The following is a 24,040-nucleotide window of genomic DNA, read 5'->3' as shown; positions in this document are numbered from 1 at the left end:
TGATACACATTTTTTACTGATTATTCTTTATCACAATATCAGAATAAAAATAAAACATAGTAAAGGATTAAAAACTCGTGCAGATCGCTAAAACAAACGTCCTGTATATATATGTATATAATACAACGTATATACTAAATATACGTATATACAAAACGTGATAAAATTTGTGATACAAACGACAACAAAATACATGTGTCTTCTTCATACAAAGCTTTCGTTTTAAAACGAATAGCAAAGCCTATCGAGTGTGAAATTTGATCCGGTACGTCTACTTGAACGCCATCAGTATGATTGCGAAGAACTAACTAGTCTTCTACTGGTATTTATGGACTCTACGACTTTACTGTATGACTCGATCGTTCAATTAAAAATACAAGGTGAAGTCGTACAGAACATATGTCCCAACTGTACACACTTAAATATTCATTCATTGATTATTCATGTGCGGTTCGACATTTCTAACAGTGTAAAGTTAGAACATGCGTAAGATAGAGCCACTTTGCATTTGTAACTGAATGATCGCCAATTGTGTAAAATCTTATACGTTTCTTTTTATTTTATTTATTTAAACGATTAGGGTCGCATCGACATCTCAATCATTAGCGACGTGTCCTGTTGGTTAGCTTACGCTTAGATGAAATCGTAGATAAGTTTGAGAAGGTTCTCAACTTTCTTCGTATTATGAAAGGAATCGTTTGACGATTTACGAGGTTTCATCTGATTTTGTGAGATATCAGTTTCTTAAAAAGAAAGAAAACAAAAAAGAAATCAATACGCGCCAAGGGTCAGAGAATATTGGTACGTGTTGCAGTGAGGTGATCTCTTTAGGAGGAATTGGCGAGCATGTCTCGCGTGACCAACACTGCTTTTAAAACGACTTGGTTTGTTGTATCGAAGGATCTTCCCACCGTGTTATGGGAAGAAGTCGTTTGAATTATCGCTAGGTTAAGTTGCAGTTTCAGTTTACAAAAAGATTGTGTAAAGTCTTTTAGTAAGGTGATTACGAAGCAATATCTCTTCCAGATAATATAGAAAATTGTAGAACAAATCCTCAAATATCAGATCCTTTTATTTCATCAGAATTTTGTTGATAAAAGATTGCCAAAAATTGTTTATGTGATATTGCTGTTAACTATATGCTTTTGTTCTGCTAGTTGTCGACGATTATAAATGTTATGAAATTTCAAACGTAGTACCTTTTTTATTTATCAATGTATAAACTATTTAATGTAAAAATGCAAACTAAAGATCCTCCATGTGTCGTGGCAAGTACAGTCAAATCTGGGCATCTGATATTTGTACAACGATGAGATAGATGATACGCAAGTTATGCTTTGTAAATACAAGTATGAATAGAAACCTATGTATATGTTTGTAGATGGATAAGTCGAATCGAGGTAAATGCGCATTTATTGAATCAAATTTCTAAGTTATTTTTCTTGAAGAGAGAAGAAGCTTTGTACGTAAATAAAATTTCTTTTACTAATTCTATTTGTCTCTTCCATTGGTCTCGTTCATATCACAAATATCCCTTTGTATATACGTACACGAAGAACTTAGAATTCAAAAGATACACGAACATGTGCACGTACAATAAATAATATTAAATAAATAAAATACAATAAATAAATAATAATGCGAAATAAGACAAAAGACACAGAGGATATGAAATACAAAAAATCTCAGAGAATATTTTCCAAAGAAAAGATCTCGGTTTTAGTGTGGTGTCCGAACTGCAAAATATTCAGCGTGGGGTCGTTGAAGCTGAAGATTAGGGTCGTTTTTATGCAAATAAAATGTAAAAAATTTCGGTTAACTGCGGAATTTAGTTTTAAAAATCCCTTACAGGGTGCGTAATTAACAGAAATTTTACCAGGTTTCGTAATTTAATCTAAAATTGTGCACTGTTATTTCTTTTGTTCACCTAACTTTACGTACATTCTTATATCACCTGATTAATCAATTTTCTAATTTTTGTTAATATAAGTATGATCTCTAAACTGCGGATTTTGATGAATTTGTAAGAAACGTGCAAACATGCACAGGACGCACGTAATACGAACAAATGTATAAAATATTTTCAAAGCATAGTGCTTTATATAATATTTGGTACGTAAAACAATCCTCTGTCGAGGTTTTATTTTTCCAATTATATACTCAAAAATATGAATTTGCATAAAAATTCTCAACCTAATGATCGCGGTCCTATGCGAATTTCTAAAGTTGAGACCTCTGTCGGTGAAACGTTCACAACACTAGAACCTACCACGCTAGTCGAAATGACTGCTTCTACAATTCTATTTTAAAATTCCTACTTTACGTTACATTTTTCCCGCTGCAATGATGTAACGACCTTGGCATCCATAACTACAGAAATAATATAATGAATTTTTTTTATTATATATTCAAAATGAAAATAGTTTTGTATCTCTGTTACGTATACCAATACCAGCGAAAATGACTAGTTCTACAATTTTATAAACGTGGCAACCCTCGCCTAGAAATTATAGTCCTACATGGATTAATAATAAAAAAAAAAGTATACTACATAACTCCTTCTGTAAGAACGTGAAAAATCACTAAATATAAAAGTATTCTATTAATACGTATTTTTTAAAGAATAGTTTTTTGGTTTCGATAGAAATAGCTTCGTCTTGACTGTCGGTGACTCTAACTATAAAGACGACTTAGCCAACTGCGCGCGCCACAGCGAGCTATATGTTTCCACCACGCATGTTTCCAAGTATCGAGGACTAATATTCATTTACTCAAAAAACGAAGATTATTTAAGTGGTCAATTATATTTTGCGGTAATAATTTTATTTAACGATTTCATATATTGTTCATACGAAACATCCAATTGAAAGTATATATTAAAAGTACAAAAAAATATAGGTAAAATTAAAAACATTAAAGACAACTAAAGATAAATAATACGAATTGAACGTGAAATTAAAAATTCATAATGCATTTTAATTTTTGTTTACAGTGTGGTTTCGATTATAACTTTATTTAGTCATAACTGATACTGTAACTTATTAAGTAATTTTAACACCACTAGATTGGTGTATTTTATTTATTATATAGTGTACTTTATAAAAGTAGAAAAGGTGGCGCAATTAATTGGAAACAATTCCAGGTAAGCAATAACTGATAATAAAATGAAAAAAGGAGATTTCCTCGTTCAGTCACGCAGCGGTGTTTTTCAAAGAGGGGAGATCTCCTTATTCGGTTGGCTATGTGCTAACTGTCGGTGGCTCTAACGATAAAGACGGCTTGTTAAGACGGTGAAAAACGACCCTCGTTTTCGGCTTTAGCGGCTCAAAGTACCCTCGTAAAGAGGCACGTTTGGACCGATAACTTTACGGTCCGGACACTATACTAAGTCCAAGGTCTCGAAAGAAGTGTAAAATTAGAAGCTTTTGAATGCTTTGGTATCGCGAATCCTACTACAGTGACATTGCTCTTTCACCCCTTTCATCCTGGGGTATAAGTACACAAGGTCATGAGCAAAGGGTAAAGAAACAAACAGGAAATGTGAAATGTGAGCGTGGCACGCGAATGAGTCACGAACGTTTACGAGGAGAGGCTGTGGTGACGCGCCATCTCGTCATCTCGGTCTTCGACCAATCAGATGCTGCGCATTCACCGTCAATTTCTCATTCAGCGTTTCTAATATACTGTTCAAAATAACGGAAAAACTTTATGATCCAGTCGCTCTATATCCTAAGTGTTATACTATAACGGGAAACTGTGGCGCATTGATAAGATAATTTAAATATTACGACATTTCTGTTACGGCCAAGAAATTTCTTCCTGCAGCAAGAATCTCAAACACGCGCGGATAATACGAGTTTCGAGTGTCAGCGTGTTTTACTTCTGACGAATATTGTCGCGTTACGAATGCAGTAAATAGCTTCCTGATTCGTTGCAGTTCGAGTAACGCGTATGGAACGTTTAGATAATAATACGTCGAGATAGCAGGTCTTTGGATACTGTAGTTTTTGCTATACCAAAGTTTCCTAACCCTCGGTTGTCATCATGGGTCATAGTAACCCACAGTTTTACTTTGGACAAAGATATCTTCAAAGCGTAGCTTATAATGGCATTATGTGTATTAGTAATTGTATTTGTTTGTATTTATGTGTATTATCAAATGTATTATCTATTATTAATTTGTAGTGTTCTTTTATAACATCTGATGATCCCATTAGTTTGTGTCTGGCAATTCTCTGAAGTTTGTAATGGGATAGGTTAAGCCATAGTGACAAAAGCGTATTTTTTGCTGCAGTCGAACAGATTTTATTTCTGTGCAAATTTACCACAGAAATTGTTGTGCATAAACTGCGGGATGAATTGAGTGAAATCGCTATTACATCTTCTTAATACTTAAATCTGCGTATGTATAATTAAAATATAAAATTTTGGTATGTTTGTGTAGGAATAAATTGACTTTTTCATATAATTGCAGCAGATTTTTTCTACTTACAAACAGCTCGTCCTCGGCGTGTCAGATAAATATTATTTTTGAAACGTGCACTAGAGAACTATTTTTTCCCTTGGAGTACCACGTCTTGAGCATAAAAAAGGTATGGTATTTCATCACAAAAATGTCCTTTTTTTTTTTCTAAACTTATTGTTAGATCTTTTTTTCGAAACTGATGTCACTTTGTTAACCTTCTTTTGTTATCTAAACAAATATTCTAGAACGTTCAAACTATATTTCCAAATTTGTTCGATTCAATATCACTGCTATTCTTTGAACAGCAGGTGCTCGAAGATTGATCGGGGACTGGCTGACCCAATATGAGACAAGCGCGTTTCGTGAGCCAGTGTGACACCGAGGGTTCAACTGTGACGATCCTCTACGAAGAAAATATACAATAAGATTTGTTCATTTCCGGTTTAAGTTTTCGAGAAAAACGAGTTTGGAAATAAATTAAATTTGACCAATTCCGGACCAGACGGGACTAAATAATCGACATTCTACGTTATTCCACGCGTGAAAATAAGTCGATAATTTAGAACACAATATCCCCACAAACCGATCTGTTTCTGAGAAAAAATTAAATTGGAAAACGTATCGAATATCATCTGATTAATCAGTTCCTCAATTTTTGTTAACATAAGAATTCGCGTAAAGTTGAACGAACAAAAGAAATAACGACGAATGTACAATTTTAAATTATTGGGTTGGCAACTAAGTGATTGCGGATTTTGTCATTGGGTGGTATTGACAAAATCCGCAATCACTTAGTTGCCAACCCAATACATTTGGAACCGGACACCCGACCGGGCCTGTTACTGTAAATTAAATACGTTCAAACCTCATTTTCTTGAAAACGAAGCCTCAAATGGAAGAATTTTATTCCACGTTTTGTTTGTCGTTTGTTGATTGTTTAGTGGTCGTCTAACCTGCAATAAGCCACGTTCTAACTATTGGGTTGACAGCTAAGTAATTGCGAATTTTGTCAATGCCATCTAATGGCAATATTCGCAAACACTTAGCTGCCAACCTAATAGCTAACTCGATAAATCTCCAAACTCGAATTTCTCGAGAACTGAGCCGAGAATGAACAAATTTTATTCTAATCTAACCTTAAAATCTGATTCCACGTGTTCCATTCGTTCGAATTCTGTACCAAAGCACCGGCGCATCACACACTGATTAATTTCGTATTTTGAACAGTGTATCAGCTACTTACGTTACAGGCGAGGATTTGCGAAACTCGAAGGGAAGTGTAATGCAAGAACTGAAAAGGAAAAAGAAGCTCAAGCCATTTCAACTGATCCCGGCAATTTGAGAATTACTGACAGGAAATGCAGGTGCAGGGTGGCTCTGTCGGCGAGGAAGCCAACAGGAAAATCGGTGTATGCAATCCGGTGCAATCGGAACATCCCCAGCAAGGCGCGGGTATCCTAGATGAGCTGGGACAATTTCCATCCAGGAAACCTTCGTTTTCCAACAAATCCTCGTTCGACGGTCTGATGTCTTCGTCGTATTCGTAAGGGTCATCCTCTTGTGGATCCTGTAGCTCCTGGTCGGAAGATTCTTCCGATTCCAGGAGCGTATTGTTCGAAATGCTTCTCTCTTCCTCCGCCAGGATCGGCCAGGAACCCAGGGAGGATCGGGAGCAATGGCTGATTCGTTAGCTGTATTTATTAATTAATGCAATTTTCCTCCAGGACCTTCTCTCTTTCTACTTTCTTATTCCTTTCGAAACGTCTATCTTAGCTACGACTTGCTGCCTCATATAGTTCTCGCTTCTATTCTGAACGTTACAAAGTCTGTACATAAATTTGAATTTCGCATCTGTGCTCGCTGTTAACGTTCAACGCCGGACGGTGTATCATTTTACGATCATGTTTCGAAAGAAGTTCGCGACTGTGCGTCGATAAGCAAGTGTTCTTTTATGTTTGTTACCGCCATTGGTAAAAAAGACAGTGGAAGCAGATCTGCATTTTGAAGTACATTTTTATTAAAGTTGGGTTTATTATATTACGTTCGCTAAAATAAAATCAATGCCGTACGAACATTTGCATTGTAAATGCTCTGTTTTCCTTCCGTTTAATAAACCTTGAGAGATCTGTGCAGCTTACACGCGCAATTAGTGTACATTGCTAATCGGACAGCGTTATGAATACCTGTCGATATTCCAATTGCTGGATTACGTAACCTAGCGAGAAAAGTTTCGTGAGATAAGTAGGAATTGTAGAGTGAAATTTGATCACCGTGTGACTGTCCGAGGGTTCGCTGGAAGTTGTAAACACTTTCGGCTAAGAAATATACGTTTTTCGCAGATTGACCTAAGCTTCATTTTTTCCCTTTTTACGAAATCTTACAAAATTTTGAGAATATCACAATATTTTCTTTGATATCCTCGTAACAAAAGGAAGGACTTCAGAATAAAATACAATGTGTACGATGCTGTACACAATTTAATAATCTTCATTGTAAATAGTTTCTCAATCACTTTTTATTCCTCCTTGTTTGCAATGCTAATGATCGTTTAAACTTCACCAGCAATGTTTGTTAAAGACACAAAGAAAACAAATATATACAACATTCTATGTGTAATTATAACTTCCTACCAAATATTTATATATTTATATATGCACATACATTGTAAATATTTGTTTCCATATGAAAATAATTAAATTTGAAATGTGGGGGTATGATTATTATTATAATTAATATATACAATATATATAATTTATATAAAATACAGTGTATATTATATATATTAATTATTCTTATATATAATTAATATATAAATATAAATATATTAATTATAATAATAATTATACCCCCACATATCAAATTTAATTATTATATATATATATATGTATATATTGTATTCTATATAAAAAATATTGATTAAGTGATAATATTATCCATTAATTATTTATATATATAATTAATATATATAATATAAATATATTAATTATAATAATAATTATACAGTTATAAAATGCAATATAATTAAACAATTATAAAATACAGTATATATTATATATATTAATAAATAATAATATATAATTAATATATAATATATATGTTATAATATATATTAATTATAATAATAATTATACCCCCACATTTCAAATTTAATTATTTTATATATATATGTATATATTGTATTTTATATAAAAAATATTGATTGATTAAGTGATAATATTATTCATTGATTATTTATATATATAATTAATATATATAATATAAATATATTAACTATAATAATAATTATGCAGTTATAAAATACAATATAATTAAACAATTATAAAATACAGTATATATTAATATATATAATATATATTAATTATAATAATAATTATACTCCCACATTTCAAATTTAATTATTTTATATATATATATGTATATATTGTATTTTATATAAAAAATATTGATTGATTAAGTGATAATATTATCCATTAACTTTTTCCCTGCTAATTGTCACCAACTATCCTGTATAGGACCGAACCATAACAATAAACAATTAAAGAAGAAACTTGCCATAACGCGCGAGTATCGGACGCCAGTGAACTTTACGATGGAAATATTCAAATCTCGATATCAGCTATCGCCGATAATTATAACAAGTTCTGAGAAGAAAAGAAAATGTACGCGAATATAAATTTTGCATACGTAAACGATTACATAAATGTTGTAAGAGTTCAACTAATAGTTGATTCGTAAGCTTCGAGATTGGTAATATGTGACAGCGAAGCAAACGAAGCAAAAAGACAGAGAATGTCATCAACGAAAATAACATTCCAAGAACTATTACTGCTGCGACTGACAATAATCCAACGTGGATGGAAAAAGAAATATCGCATAATTCAGCAAGCGCATGTGTCTTCGGGGTCTACGCTGTACATCTGATGCACAACCGACATGCTGACCAGCTCTGGAACTACTTGATGAACATCCATAGATGATGCAGCAATTCTAGCCACCGACCAATGTCCTAAGGTTGCGTCGAAGTCATTGAGGAACACAGGCTAAGTCAGTGGAGAATAGGGATAAATACTGACAAATGGACATGTCACGTTTACCTTGAACTTACTATAACCAGGTTGCACTTAATAAGTGCATCATATCCCAAAATCAACTGGTTGACTATCTTGGGTTACATCTTGACCGCAAGATAACATGGAACCAGCAAACGGCAAAGAGACCCAGCAAGTTCGATTCAGGAGGAAAACAACGTTCTGGTTAACCGGTGGACGTTCTAAGTTCAGCATAGAAGCATAGTTACTTGTACATAAGCGCATTATGAAACTAATCCTGGCAGCCAATTATAGGACATGGAAGCGAAAAGCCTGCACAGCAAAGTTTGCAGCTCTTCAGCCAGGACCAAGTCAAGAGAAATCCTCAGAACGATAGAAAACGCAGTACAATTACTACATTGGAAACGAAGGGATTCGTGAAAATCTGTAGAGAAACTGTGTTACAGTTTGCATGTAACGCGACTGTGCAGCCAGTACAGTTCAAGACTAAAGGACCATCCCATCTTGATAGCCAGAGACCTACGCTCATGTTGGAATACAACGATATTTCACGCATAGGCACAAATACTCTTACACAGACACCCACGCAGGCATTTGAACAGCACACTTACACAGGTCACACTCATTACTGTATAGAGAGTGGGGTTCAAAATATTTAAGGGATCATGGGTCACTACCTACGTCTAGTCTGAGAGTAACTGGCCAACAATCAACAACCTCCATACGTTGTTAATTATATCACTCGCCTATATACATTTGGTCCTGTAGTTCTGTTTAATAAATATCACGTTATGTCTTCCACAGACTATTAATCTTAATTTTAAGATCAGATTCTAATAGCTCAACTTATCAACCTCGCAAAGTCCAAAGAGAACATCTTGGTGACTTTGGTGAATGTCTGTGTTGTGAATATTTTTTGAACAGACTGTGAAGACTCTAGGATACTAGAAAAAGAAAAAAGAGAAGATTCAATAAGCCACTCTAATTGTGTCCACGTTCAAATGGAAAAAATAGCAAAGGAGGTAGATACAAGCCATTTTGAAACACTATGGCCATCGGTGACCCAAAAACAAAGGAGAGACCTCGTGATATTGCTTCTGACGTTGGTTTGGAAAGAATCGAAGATGCAAAACACGTGTCAAAGGAAAGTACGAGATGCAAAAGACGAAATAGCGCTGACCCTTCGATGGTCATTTGCAAGATTCGCTCCTTATTATTCCGTGCAAGTTGGCGATGTGTTGATGCAAGATGAATTTTGACACGGTACCAATACGGTCAGCTTATTGCGTTCGTACGCGTTTAGTGACGACTTTTCTGTTTCCTAACCTCAACCTAACCTCAGCCATTTTTTTTTTTTTTTAACGCAGAGAAATCCTCATGGACAGTAGAGTAGTACTGTCCAGGCTGTCACTGCAGTGCACTCCTGGGCACGTCCCCACTACTGCCCGCCACGGAGACAACCTAATCTCAACCTAACTACAACCTAACCTCAACGATCGTCATCTTTTGAACGTCATTAGGCGAGTGACTATTCTCGATCGTATTATGTCTGGAATATTATCATCTGACCAATCTCTCAATGTGCTCATGCATGTGTTTTCACGTGCAAGCAGATGAACACACTGTGGGTCATTTCGGTGGACGCTAACTTTTAGATAAAATGGACGTACGGATGGAAGACAGAGCGACAATGTTGGACCGGAGAATGAACGCGGATGGTTGTTGAAGCAACTGCACGGAAGCAATGGGCTGTCGTAAAGCAGTTGCAGCTTTTAATGTCCTGAAAACTGCATTGGACAGAAAGGTGGGGGTCCCTGTCGAGAAAGTCCTCGACAGTTGTTGAAGACTAGTTTAGAACCTTCCCAAAGTGTATTTTCACTGGGGGAGGAGGAAGTATTAGTATTTCATTTGGGAGAAATGGAGGACCTATCATTTGATTAATAACAATTAACAGCAATTTGTGCATCCCATTGTGCATTTTGTTTTGCACTTTTCATGTCAAGTTTTGAAAGTCTTTTATTAACAAATATTGGTGCTAGACACAACATTTTTTGTAAATGCAACACCAGTGGTGCATATAGCATTCTAGAACAATTCTTTCTGTAGCGTTCTCATCTTGTCCATCCTCTGAATTTTCTGGATCAAAACATAGAACTTCTGCAAATGTTCACTTTCCAAACACTAGGACAATTTTATGGCAGCAAGTTATGTCATATAGAGTCACGAAAAGCTAGTTTAAGAGAGCACTTACAAGTTTATTAATTTTGAAGTCTGCGACAATGTTGAGAATTGTTTAAGCAATTGGGAAAATGCAGAGAATTAGAAAATACAGAAACAGAAATTATTTTGGCTAAATACGTGACATTTTAAAGAAATCATTGATCAAAATTTTATTGACAAAATTAACTGTTACCATTGACAAAATTTTATTGACAAAATTACCAATCGAGCGATATAAAAATTGTGTAAAAATTAAATACTTATATTCTCTTATAAAAAAATGTTGTTCCTTCTAACAACACTCATTCTTCTCGTAATTCCATGTCCAACGTTCAAAGTCATTTGTCATAAACAAGCTACGGCTAAACCATAAATTATTATTCATAAATTGCGGTTAGCACATGAAGATTTACTCCTCTTACCATTGCCAATATTTCAAGTGTAAATTCTCTTAAAAAGTGTAAAAACTGTGACTCCTCTTAATAAGACTTGGAAATTGCTTGCATGTTTTCCGAGGGCAAGAACGAGTGACAAAGAGAACACGAGAGACATCTACACGATGTGTTGCTGTTTATAAATTATATATAAGCAGTGTTGAAAGTCAACAGAATAATAATCCGTTTGATCTGTCCTCCGCTGAAAAGAATACAAATGTAAATACCGTTACGTAAGAATGCAATAAGAAATATTGCAATTTGACTTTTCAGCAATAAGATTTTATCACAAGTTAAATCTCGGATATCCTCGTTTCGTGTTTGACGAGTCATTAATAACACAATAATAGCCTTCTACGAACTTTCGTCTATCGCGGTCTTATCTAGGTATCCGCAGAGATTTTTCTCATTTATGTTTACTTAAGCAGAAGACTTAGTTTTAGTATTATTTGTGTAAAGTAATACAAGTATATTGATTTCACTTGTTCTTCTTTGGTTATTAATAGTACTCCGGCATATTCCGTTATAATGTGCAATCTGCACGTTCAGCGCTGTGGAAATTTGTATAACCTCTTTGCTTTCCAGCTCGCAATTACCGCATATCGTACATTTCGCTGTTTCTCTAATCCTATGAAACATATCGTATTTACCGACATTTACCGGTTAAGCTAATTTCTTCCTATCCAATTAGCCTAAGCTGCTCTGTATTATTTATACGTGTTGGTAACTGTAACTGGATATAATCTTCATGTTTACGTGTCTGCAGCTACTTCGATTCTCTTGTACGTCGAATCGAATTTCAAGATTCTGTGTTTGTCCTCTGGTATAAGCTTCTCTCTTATCTCCTCTGGGATGTTTGTGTGGTTTGGTGGGAGGGGTTACTAACTTCAAACAATTCTCTAAATCATAGCAAGCGAACGTCTTTCGAAACATTATCGTAAAAAATTGCATTATGTAATCGAGAACTTTGCATAATATATACTCTGTTGATAAGCAATCGAGCAGCTTTTCTTTACCTGTATCGTTTGAAACGTTTCAATATTTCCCAATGTTAATAATTTCCTATACACTTAAGCTTGAGAGCAACAAAAAGTACGCACTGTCTGAGCTTTTTAGACTGCTGAATTTTTAGTAAAATTATGACGTAAATTACTGGTGCTTATTTCGGACATGAAACTCGATACTATGTTTTAAACACGATAGCGGCAAGCTTTATGAAGGCCCTGGAAGTGTTATAAAATATACTTGGACGTTTTACATTCTTATTAAAAAAATATTCTATATACAAGATACTAATGGCCATAGAATAATTTAAAAACAAGAAGTCGTGTCGACTGAACAAGCAACAACGCACATATGGAGAATTGTTATCGTTTGAAAGTGCGGGTAAAAGGGGGAAAACAGAAGTTTTAAAAGTTATGCTATAAGACTTATTCAATTAGAACAATTTGGTTACGAATAATCATGATAAATAATAAAAATCTTTCTGCTTATCAACCAAAACGATTTTTCGCCATCGATAATGGTTACTAAAACAAAATTCAGGTTATCGACAATTGGTAATGGTAACGAAACCTAAAAAGAGTTCCGTCTTTGATAATGGTTATCAGTAGCCAAAAAGAAATCCGCCAAAAATAACCAAAGAAATTCTCTAATTTATGATGGTTATCGGTAGTAAAAAAATTATGTCGTTGATAATTGTTATCAGCGATAAAAAGATGCTTTCTTACATAATAGATATCATAATCAAAACTATAATGGTTATAAGTAACGAAAAAAACCTCAGTCATGAAAAATGGTCATTGGTGACTGAAAATAATATCGTCACGACTATAACTATTAAGTTATCGACAAGCAAAATATGATTCTGCCATAATGGTTGTCGGCAACAAAAAATATCTCACGTAGATAATGGTAATCGGTAACCAGAAATATTGCGATCATATATAAGGGGTTATTCGTAAGTAGAATACTTGAAAATTAATATTGTTTAATCATTTAATATTTTGAAAAATTTCTTTGGTACTTTAGTGTTCACTGTGTTCTATTACAACAAAAGTTACCAGTATGTCAGTCTCCCCCGTCCCTCCTATAAAAATTGTAAAAATAAATGTTATTTTTAATCTCTGATTACGGTTAATTTATAGTGCAACAATCAAAAATAAAATTACCAAAAGTTCTGACGTAACATCTTAGGCAGAGACGTCGCAGGTGATTATTGATTTTTCCACGCGGTAAAGCTTGCATAAGAGTATGCACTGAAGTGATAAACCGAGACTACGCGGTTCTCGTCATTTATTTATAGGAACAAAGATGTGACTACATGTCGACAAACTACATGTACTTGCATCGTTAACTTTGCACTTTATCAATAGGCTGATGTTCCTCGACATTAATCACGAAAGTTGAACCTACTTTATGCGTTTAATTTTAAGTAATCAATACGACGCATATATAATAAGAATATTCGTTTAAAAAATGTTGAAATTGTTAGATATTGTACGACGCACCGGTTGAAGTATATGTTGTAAAATGAAATGATTGTAAAATTCTCGTAAATAATGATACGAAATGCTCGGCCAGAGAATAACCACGTGGCAATATGCATGAATCTGAAACGTTGCATAATGTATCAAAGATATACATGAACGATTGACCTCCAAAATAATCTCTTACTGTTCGTAACAATCCATTGAACATGATTCTAGTTATAATGGAAAAACAGTGAACCTTGTGTTTCATTCGTGTTTTTAATCCTAAGATATCCAAATCGAATTCCATGTAACGTTCCAATAACAAAGAAACATTGCTACAATGTTTTTTTCATATATTTTTTAATCTTTTATTATATATTCTGCATACCTATGATAGACAGAGAAAAAATCAAAATAATAGCATAAACTTGTAAAGATAATTGTAGAAACTTGTAGAAATAATACCATAATAATTGCTTAGAATCGTTCCAAAACATTAATTTATCAAATTGTAGATGTTAACTTCCGTATTGTATATAAATAATACATAACACATTGCACGTTAATGTAATTAAGTAATACAATTATAGAAATAAATAGAATGGAAGAATTAATAATTATAGTATAATAAAATATTATGGAACAGAATACTCTTTAATCCATCGATAGGATTTAATCAAACAATAGATTTTAATTAATTTCGATTTCTTAACAAGTTTTGATTTTCATTAGAATTGTCGTATAGTTAAAAATTTTAAACTATATGTAATTATAGAGTAGTTGAGAAAATTTCGTGTAAAACGTAGCACAGGCTATGAATAAACTATGATTTCTTATTAGCGAAGGAGAAGAAAAAAAGTAAACAAAGGGGTTAAAGTTTCGAGATTTTAAAAATGGCGTCATGTCTCGAGGGTTGATCAGCGATGTTGGGAAAATTAAAGAAAAGGAAGTAATACAGTAGTCGTTATCTACATAGGTAATAATCTACCTGATTATTATTTATCTACACATGAATATATCATTTCGAAATTTTGTAATATTTCGTTTATGATTCAATCGAATTTGAAATTTCAAAATTATCGTCCAAGTATATTTTACGATAAAGTACGTTGGAAAAATGGAGAACAAAAAGTGAAGAGGAGATTTGTTTATAATCACATGTTGATCACTCAATGTAATTAGTTGTGTTTCAAAATAAATACTTACCATTCAGCACATTAATTTTCCGCCTCTGACGTCAGAGGATGTACCGGGCACATTTCACTAATCTTCTTGAAGTTCTCAAATTTTAACAATTAATTGTTTATATAGACACCTATTGACACAACAAACAGTGATCGATGATCCACGCACGTCAAAGAAACGGAATATTATTTCTTATTATTAGAAAACATGAAGATAACGTGAAACGAAACAAACGACAAAATTACTCCGGCGCCATGACGCATAGCTGTCAGAGCAAGCTGCGCGGGCAAAGATGCGTATAAATACGATTGAGAGGGAAATTTAAATCCTAGAAAATTCCTAGGGAAATAATTCTACGTAAGTATTAGACGGATCTGGTTTTTGTAAAACAATTAAGGTAATTACTTGACAATTTGCTTGGTATCTCCGATCCTTTTTAAATTTCCATATATTGAAAAGCTTCTTAAAAGTTAAAATATTATTTAAAAAAAGTATCACAAACAATTCTAATTGTAAGTACTTTTAATTTTACACCGAAACTAAACTTAAACCTAACCTAAAACAGGCTACTACTAAAATATTAGTTTGTTATTTGTTATTTAGTAGATATACAAAATTTTGCCCAACACTGCCTACCAATAACAGCAGCAATGCGATTATCGGATTTTCTAAATCCATGACCTAAGTTCATTTATTACGGAGTTGTTTGGCAACTTTCCGATAAGCGTTGACTTGTTGAAACGAATCTATTTTTCCTACGATCTTTGTGACTGCATTTAATTCATCTACAATATTTCGTCATTTTTCAATATATTAGTTCATATGTTCATTATCACACATGTAATACATATATTACAGTACTTTGATTACAGAAGGACAAGCAACTGAAAACTACTAACGGACCTCAGAAGCAAAGTCAAACTGGTTTGTAATATATAATAGAAATAGAATACTGTTAGAATATATATTATATGTATTACTTAACGCTTTCACTATCACTGTTTAAGGAAAAAGTCACTGTTCACAGCTCAACATTCAAAATTTTAAAATTTTACATGATATGGCATATATTTTTACATATATAGTAATAAAAGCTGCTAAGTAGACAACGCGATTCTTGGAATTGCACACATATGTGTAACGCTGAGCTGTGAGTAGATTGATTGCTTCTTACTGTAAACCACTTGTCACACATATCTAGATATGTAAAGTATTGTATTGTTACCTATTTAACGCACACGATGCTACTGAGACAAAGTCAATATACGAGTTTCGACGACGGACTCAACAAGGACGGAAACCTCCATGTTTACATACTTCTGTCGACCGTTCGAGCGATTTTCGAGTGTCGTGTTACAGTGTCTCGTGTTAGACGTGTGGCTATTTGCACAAAATCTGATATTCTATGTGTTCCAAACAATTTTATGTACAATCTTTGTCAATCGAGAAGAACTTTTTTTATATTAGATCAAACGACTCGAGCCTTTTTGAGAAGTTAGGAGGATTAGTTTACTAGATGATGTGACAAAAGATTATTGAAAAAATTGCAGTTGATCGGAATCGCAAAGGAAATACTGAAGGTAATTTCTTACAACATTTTATCTGAATATCTAAGGAAAATTTGTACATAGTATAAAAATGTAGTGTATCACATATGTGTGGCACGTGGTAGCGAGAAAGTAATAAGCAATAGTAACATAGAACTAATAATAATCATTACAAAGTAAATAATATGTTAATTAGGCTGTATGGAGGAGTTCAACAGCTGCGATGATGGAAATTTGGAGGATGCGGGGGGGGGGGGGGGGTGTAAGTTTGGAGGAGATTACAACAGAAGAGTTATGATATTTAACGTCATGGTGAAGAGTATAATGAAATATGGGGGGCAGAAGAAAGGAGAGCAGTACAAGAAAGGTATCTAAGAGCAGTATTAGTGACTGGAGAGGTGTACATCTACAGTAGGATATTTAGACAAGAAACGAAGACGGGGAAAATACTTCTGGGGTCAGGAGAAAGGTACATAAAATATGAAGATATGAAGAAGAGATTAGAAGATCAGAAAACTCACTACTTGAGGAGTGCAGAAGGCTCATTGATAGGGAAAAATGAAATAACAGGAGCCATAGAATGGCAAGAGAGAGATTTAAAGGAAAATAGGAACGAGCAGATGGGAAATGGAAAACAGAAACAATCTTTCATTTATTACATATACATGTAAGTGTGATTTAAACTATATCATGTTTAGTCTCATTTTAATCAGAAAAATGTCGCAAATGCGTGGGTAGATGATTAAATTCGAGAAAATCGAAGATAAACCAGTTCCATTATCGTCTCATGGATAGTTAGTAATTTTTCATAGACGATTGAATACAATAGATCAGGTTACGCTACTCAAACGTCGAGCTCTGTGTTGTGTTGAAGCGAACAACATTAGGACCGATGACAGCCTATCAATTAGGACGAAAGAAGGTATGTACCTACGAGAGGAAGGGAAAGTCAAGAAGATAAAAATAACAAAGTTAGGTTAGGATTAGGGAACGAGTGGAGGATGAGTGAACTCCGAACGAAGAAAAGAAGGAACGCGGTATATGTGGGAAGGAGGAGGGAATAGGAGAACACGTTATAGCGCAATGTGAATATACAACAGTGGGTGAACGAACAGATTCTTATCGATGAAGAGGTTAATGGAATAGGATGGATGAAGAAGGTGATGGATAAAAGAGGATAAGTAAATGAATCCCAACAGGGAACAGGAGTCTATAGCACATTTTGGTCAACATTGAGTGAACAGTATAACATGATTCTAAGGTCCTTGTAGATCATTTTACTACACGCAAATTGTAGATTACATCGCAGTAAGGAAAGACGATGTAATGTTGAAAACAAGAAGCGTGTTAGGCGTTTGGAATTTTTTTTATTTTTTAATTGTTCATCGTCGTTTTTAATTATTTCGCTTCGTTGTAATAAATACTGAAATAAAATGTATCATTACGACGTAGTATAACCTACAAACCGATTTATCTCGAAATGCGCTAAATGTGCTCTAGACCCATATTACCGGTTGGTATTCAAATATTGGAGATATAAAGATGTTTACTGACGCAAAATGAATGAGATATGAAATGGAATTACGTAGAATATTTAGGATGCAATTACACGTAATAATATGCAAGAGCGATTCAATGTATCCCGGAAGGGATTTGAAATGAAAAATAAGCGCAATGTAAAATGGAAATAAGTAGAGCTTCCTTATTTAGAACACAGCATTTTCCAGTAACGAATGACTTTTCCCTTTAAAATATGTACATATTTTATTATTGTCCGTACACAATGTATTCTTTCCCTTATTCGATCGAATGAATTTTGATTATAAGAACTTAGTATGAAAGCAATAAGTTCCATCTGTCGAGACAAAATACAACATATTTAAGAATCTCGAAGCTGCGCCGTAGGTACAACAGAATTGGCAAATGTACATGATGCTGGAGAAATCACAATTGCGAATATTAAAAAACAAAAACATAATACTGATTTCAATTGTTTGAAAAACATAAGAAGAAACATTTGAAGAATATAAGAAGAAATCTTAAATATGCTGATGCAATGAGACGGTTTCGTTATGATAAAGACTATAATGGCGATGATTTTAAACGAAAGTGTCTTCTCATACCGATGCATTCGTGACATTCGAAAAGAAGATTCGAACGTTCGAAGTAGGAAAAGAACGTGGCTTTATAAAGTTCCTTATGTCGAATGAATTATGCGACTTGGCATGCAAAAAGATAGTAAAATAATATAATAAACATAATAAAATATAATAATATAAAATATAAAATATAAATATAATAAAAAATATACTAAATATAATAAAAGGTAATAAGGATCCATAAAAATTCAATTGAATTTTGTATTCGAATAAGTGAAATTTCATATGAGAAAAATAATTGTTCCATTACCCAAATATTTCACATAATTCGAACAGTTTCGTCTTGCTGTTCCTTCGGATAAGGAAGGTTCCTACTTTGTAATTATCACCAAATGATCACACTAAATAAATGCTATTACTACTACTAGTACTACTATATTACAGTACCCGAGTAATATTAATTCTGAAAAGAGATGGATAGATATATGGAATACAATTTTTTGAATTTCTTAACTATAGCCCGATAACGATTAAGAAAGAAAGCATAGAACAAATAATTTCTTCATAATGTTTCTGCCGGCTGAACGTGATTAATAACGAATGATTACTGATAAAAATTATGTATATCATTGTTTCTACGATTAGTCGGTTGATTAATCTTTTGTTGCCATAGTATTGCAAGATTTAGACGTTTCTCCAACTGCAATCAATTATCAAACTTAATGGGACAAGTAATCCGTCCAGTTTATTAATTTCAGCATTTGTTCGCAGTGAATGTTGCACGATTTGATAAGTAGAAGATAAGAAACGTCAGACAAATCTCTTATTCTTTCAAAGTCACCTTCAAATTCTTCGAACAGAATTTCTAATTTCATATTATAAAAAATTATTAATCTCATATTTTCCTAATAACCTTTCCCTCATTTCCAACGATTTCGTATTTACTTTAAATTTTCTATTGGAAGAAAACTCGCTTATTTTCCGATGCAGTATTTTTCGAAAGATCACATCCGCGATTGGAAATTTTTCTACCCTAATTGCGCCAGAGTATTTTCATTTCCTGTATATGTCAATTATATCTAATCACATATTTATGAAATACTAAGCTTGTAATGGGCGAAAGTCTAACGCAAGAAAAATAATAAAATACAAAAAAAGAAGAAATTTTATTCCAAGTCAAACCGACAATCCTCGATTAACATTCTTTTAACGATACATAATTAGCTTTTAATCAGAAGAAATTTCTTTTCAAGTTTCTCCTGAACTATGTTAATTTCGTTATCGATGATCTGTACAAAGTGACACTCGTATCTGAAGGGATCTTCAATATCACTTGATACATCCTCTGTTTCACTGATCGTACTCGATCAACGAATTCCGAACAGAGAAATTAAAGCGGCGACGAAACGAAGGCAAATGAAAGTAGACCATCATCGATTTAAAAACGACAAGATCGAAATCGCGCTTCCTTTCTTCGTGCATTCGATACATGAAAGTAACGTGACTTCCTCAGTCGTTAAGAAAGAAAACTTTCGCGATACGAATATCGGTCTACTTGTTCCTAAAACGAATCTATTTTGAATGGTATATGCGTATACGGTTACTGACATTAATATCTGGACATTCTTTGAAACAGAATAACTTCTATTACAATTCAACCAGACGACTTGCTTTTTTTTTTTTTTTTTTTTTTTTTGAGGACGGGGGATTTTATTAATATAAAGAGAAGATTAGTTTATCAGGTGTAACAAGAATTTTGAAATGACACTAGTAGCGTATATATTACTGCAAGCCTATATTTTTTAGATATGCTTGCATTAATATTCGAAGTCTTTCTATCAGATTAGAAAAAATGTTCTTTTTTAATTCGATTTATAATTAAAAAATCAAGGAATCTGTAGATATGCTTATCGCTGAATAAAATGGTTCTAGGTTTGATAATTACAAATATCAATTTCATAATTTCGTATTGTACGAAGAAAAAAAGAAAGGAAGAGAAAAGAAAGAGAAGAAAAAAAATGTAATCACATGGCAATATCCTATCACACGTAAGAAATAATGAAGATTGTAAAGAATAAAATCATTGCAGTTTGACTCATCTATGATGTTGTAATTAACGTGCATCGTAACAAGTGCGAGAAGATATTCAGGAAGCCATCGTTCTATATATATATATATATATATATATATATATATATATATATAATGCTATCTTTCACATTTCGCATTCGTCCTTGTCACTTTTTTGTGTTTAGAGAGCTGTCTCTTTAGTCGAGCTATCAATATCCAATTTCGTAAATGGCGAGATCGACTAATCGATATTATAAAGCGAAACTTCCTCGGCTACGGGTCGTGACCCCATGTGGGGTCATGTAACAGAATTATGGGGCGGCGGAAATTTTTGCAACTGCTACGCACCAGAGAAATGAAAAATGTCAATGACTTGTCAGCAAAGGATGAAGAAGAATTTACCGAGTTATTAATCGAGTAATTATTAAACTTTTTAACAAATCGATTAAATGAATTTTTGCTTGGAATTAGAACAGAATTTTCAACAATTTTTAAAATCATCTTGAACACGCTTATGATATTTTATATTACATATGTGATAATGTCATTTAACAACTTTGTTTAAATAATATCTGATGCTAAGTAAATTGGCCAAATGTATTAGTATTCAGTCTTACTATCACAACAGTTTACAATACTAATAATATGCCTATTATTAGTATTATGCCTATTATATATAATAATATGCCTATTATATATATAATATTATGCCTATTATAATATTATTAATATTAATGCAACTATTCAATTTGTTAACGTTCGACAAAGTTATTTGAATAATACTTCAAGCTAAATAGATCCCGCAAATCTATCAGTAATGTTTAGTATATAGTACTATTCAAATTTGCTTACACCCAACAACTCTATTTGAATAATATCTGATATTAATTAGATTCCTCAAGGCAATTAGTATTTACCTTCACCAAAACAAAAATCTATTAATAATATTAATGTACTAGTATTATTAGTAATGTTAATACCATTATTTAAATTTGTTAACGTTCAGAAAGTATATTTGAAATAATATCTGATATTAAGATCTAAATCCCTCAAGGCAATTAATATTCACCTACACTGTAACAAAAATCTATTAACAATACTAATGCTATCTCTCAAATATATTAGTAATGTTAATACTATTATTCAAATCTGTCTCAGATTCAATAAATCTACTTGAATCATCTGTCAACGAAGGACCAAGTGATTAATTGACATAGGTATACAACAGCATTCTTTCAAAAATGCAGTTTGAATGAATTTTTGCTTAGAATGAATACAGAACTTCCAATAATTTCTAAAATGTCCTTAAACACACACTTATCACTATTTTATGCTAGGTATCTACTGCAGAAGGACAACATCATCGTTGACGATTGCAAAATGAAAATATCGATTAACTTTGAAAAACATTGAACGTACTCTGTTATATCAAATATTCAGCCAGAATTTAATCCTTTATGCAAAAATAAACAAGCACATCTGTTTCACCGATATGCAAATTTAATTCTGCTCTAATAGGTGATAATAAATGATACAATTATAAATGTAACAAAGAATTGTTTAGAATTAATCTTCTTTAATTTACTGTCGATTAATGTTTTATATGTACAGGGTGGACAATATATAACTGACTGACCGATTTCAAAGTCCCGCCATTGCGAAACGATGCATCATCTCCTGTTCCGCTTTAACAATCGTATCATGGACGTACGACAAAATAATCATCCAGCGTTACACAGTTCGAGAGCGGGGAAGAATTGTAAAAACACTTTATCAAAGTAATTCGTCGATAACGATGACCTCACACAAATTACTCTGCCGGTATCGTCCGGCCATCAAAGATCGCCTGACTCTATTGCAGCGGGTTTCTTCTTACGAAGTTATATCAAAAGTACAGTGCATGTCGATAAACGAAAGCCAATCAAGCAGCTAAAAGATGCTATTCGAGAAGCGATAGCGAACATAACTGTCGAAACGTGCGAAGATGTAACGACAAATACGACTGACAGGGCTGACCTTGTACAGCGTCCGAAGGCAAACATCTTCCTCATATCATGATTCCATACATGATTTCCAAATATTAATATATGACTCGTATTAAAAAAGACTGTTGTTTTTTTTACTTCGTTTAGAAGTTATCGACAGTGAGAATCAGTCGGTCATATATCGTCCGTCCTACATATCTATTTTATGTACCTTCTTATGTACAGAATTGTGGCTGCGTAACATTCTCCCGACATAAAATGGGTTGGCAAATGGAAAAAGTTTAAGAAGCGCTGTCATAAACCATTCATATCCTACCTCGATTAAGGAGCAATGTTCTGATAACCCTGATATATATCTTGCCATATTTCGTTCTGGCAACGTGAAACAGAAAGTCTGACACGATTCCATCGCCTTCGTGTATATCGGTCTCCGCCAAAACCTCCTTCAGCGCCTCCACCCGTTCTTCCGGCGTACTTTCGTCGTACGACGACAATTTGTTCTCCAGGCACTCGACCACGCTGAAGTCTTCCCAGAACTCGGGCGGATCAGTTTCAAGCCTCCTGGAAGATTCGGTATCCAGGAAACCAGAGATGTCCAGTCCTGCGTAGGACACGTCCAACGCCAAATTCGCGAATGTGGGATTTCGGGCTAAAGGAGAACTGGCTTGAAATTTCCACTCATGACTCTCACGATCTCTCGACTTGCAGCGACTTTGCGAGTCGTCTGTCCCTATGGAACTCGCTCGGTTATTAGTCCGAGAATGTTCCTTCGAATCAGCGAAAAAATATTCACTCATTTTCTGCGAATTGCTTGCTTCCGGTCGCCAGAAGTATTTTTCTTTCAAATCTGCCGGCAGATTTTCGTTTATCCCCAATATCAGCTGCCTGTCCTCGCTGCTTTTCGACGAAGTCGCTTTCAAATTCCAAACGGCCTGTAAATCACGGTGTTCCGCGACGTTTCCCTTTGTTTTCCACGCAAGATTTCCTGCTTCGCCGCCGATACATTCCGAGCAACTTTCGCTGCTCCTTGGAAGAAAACCATCGTGAGAAACTTGGATTGTCTGCCAAGACGAGTCTTTCTGGGAATCCGTCTCCGCCGCGCTCTGGGAATACTTTGCTGGCTCACCGATTCTTCCTCGCACGCCAACTTCCGACAAATTTTCAACCGGCTCTCGATCCAACACATTTTGAGCTGTGTCAGTCGTTCTCGAAGAATGGCCTACCTTCCTTTGGCCTTGATAGCTTGCTTCTGCACATGAAGCACCGTCTAACTTATGTTCAAATTTCCCAGACACTCGCGGATCGTGCTCGTTGCTCATGTCCCATAATCGGATTTTAGATCTTAAGAAGATCGAAATTTACGTACCGCTGTTCATGAGATCACGTTATCCCAACACTATCTTTCCATTTGTCTCTTCCTTATCGACACAGCTTCGCCTCGTTCGTTCATTTATTTAATTCTGCATTCTACACTGTTACGAATGATGTTGGGATGGTATGACGAATTTTCGT

The 24,040-nt window shown here is 34.0% G+C and overlaps 1 protein-coding gene and 1 long non-coding RNA gene across 8 annotated transcripts in view; one reads left to right on the top strand and one right to left on the bottom strand.

Moving 5' to 3' along the window:
- Positions 1-24,040, bottom strand: part of Milt (trafficking kinesin-binding protein milt) — a 104,727-nt gene that overhangs the window by 20,043 nt on the left and 60,644 nt on the right. The window contains exon 2 of one of the 7 annotated variants that reach the window (XM_072020914.1): positions 22,845-23,995. The exons of 2 other annotated variants lie outside the window; for them this stretch is intronic. In XM_072020914.1, the coding sequence (XP_071877015.1) occupies positions 22,845-23,847 (1,003 nt within the window). In that variant the 5' untranslated portion in view covers positions 23,848-23,995. Of the gene's footprint in view, positions 1-5,818; positions 6,125-14,848; positions 15,013-22,844; positions 24,006-24,040 lie in introns of those variants that run through there. 4 more of the 7 variants (XM_072020917.1, XM_072020916.1, XM_072020920.1 and 1 more) reach the window with 4 other exon arrangements.
- LOC139996570 (uncharacterized) lies at positions 20,720-22,132 on the top strand. Its single transcript, XR_011802295.1, has 2 exons — positions 20,720-20,960; positions 21,881-22,132. It is a non-coding gene; the product is annotated as an uncharacterized lncRNA (long non-coding RNA).

This window comes from Bombus fervidus, chromosome 18 (genome assembly GCF_041682495.2).
Source record: "Bombus fervidus isolate BK054 chromosome 18, iyBomFerv1, whole genome shotgun sequence".
In the NCBI taxonomy this organism is placed as follows: domain Eukaryota; kingdom Metazoa; phylum Arthropoda; class Insecta; order Hymenoptera; family Apidae; genus Bombus; species Bombus fervidus.
Note: the sequence above shows the minus strand (reverse complement) of the source record. Positions and strands in the feature narration are given on the sequence as shown.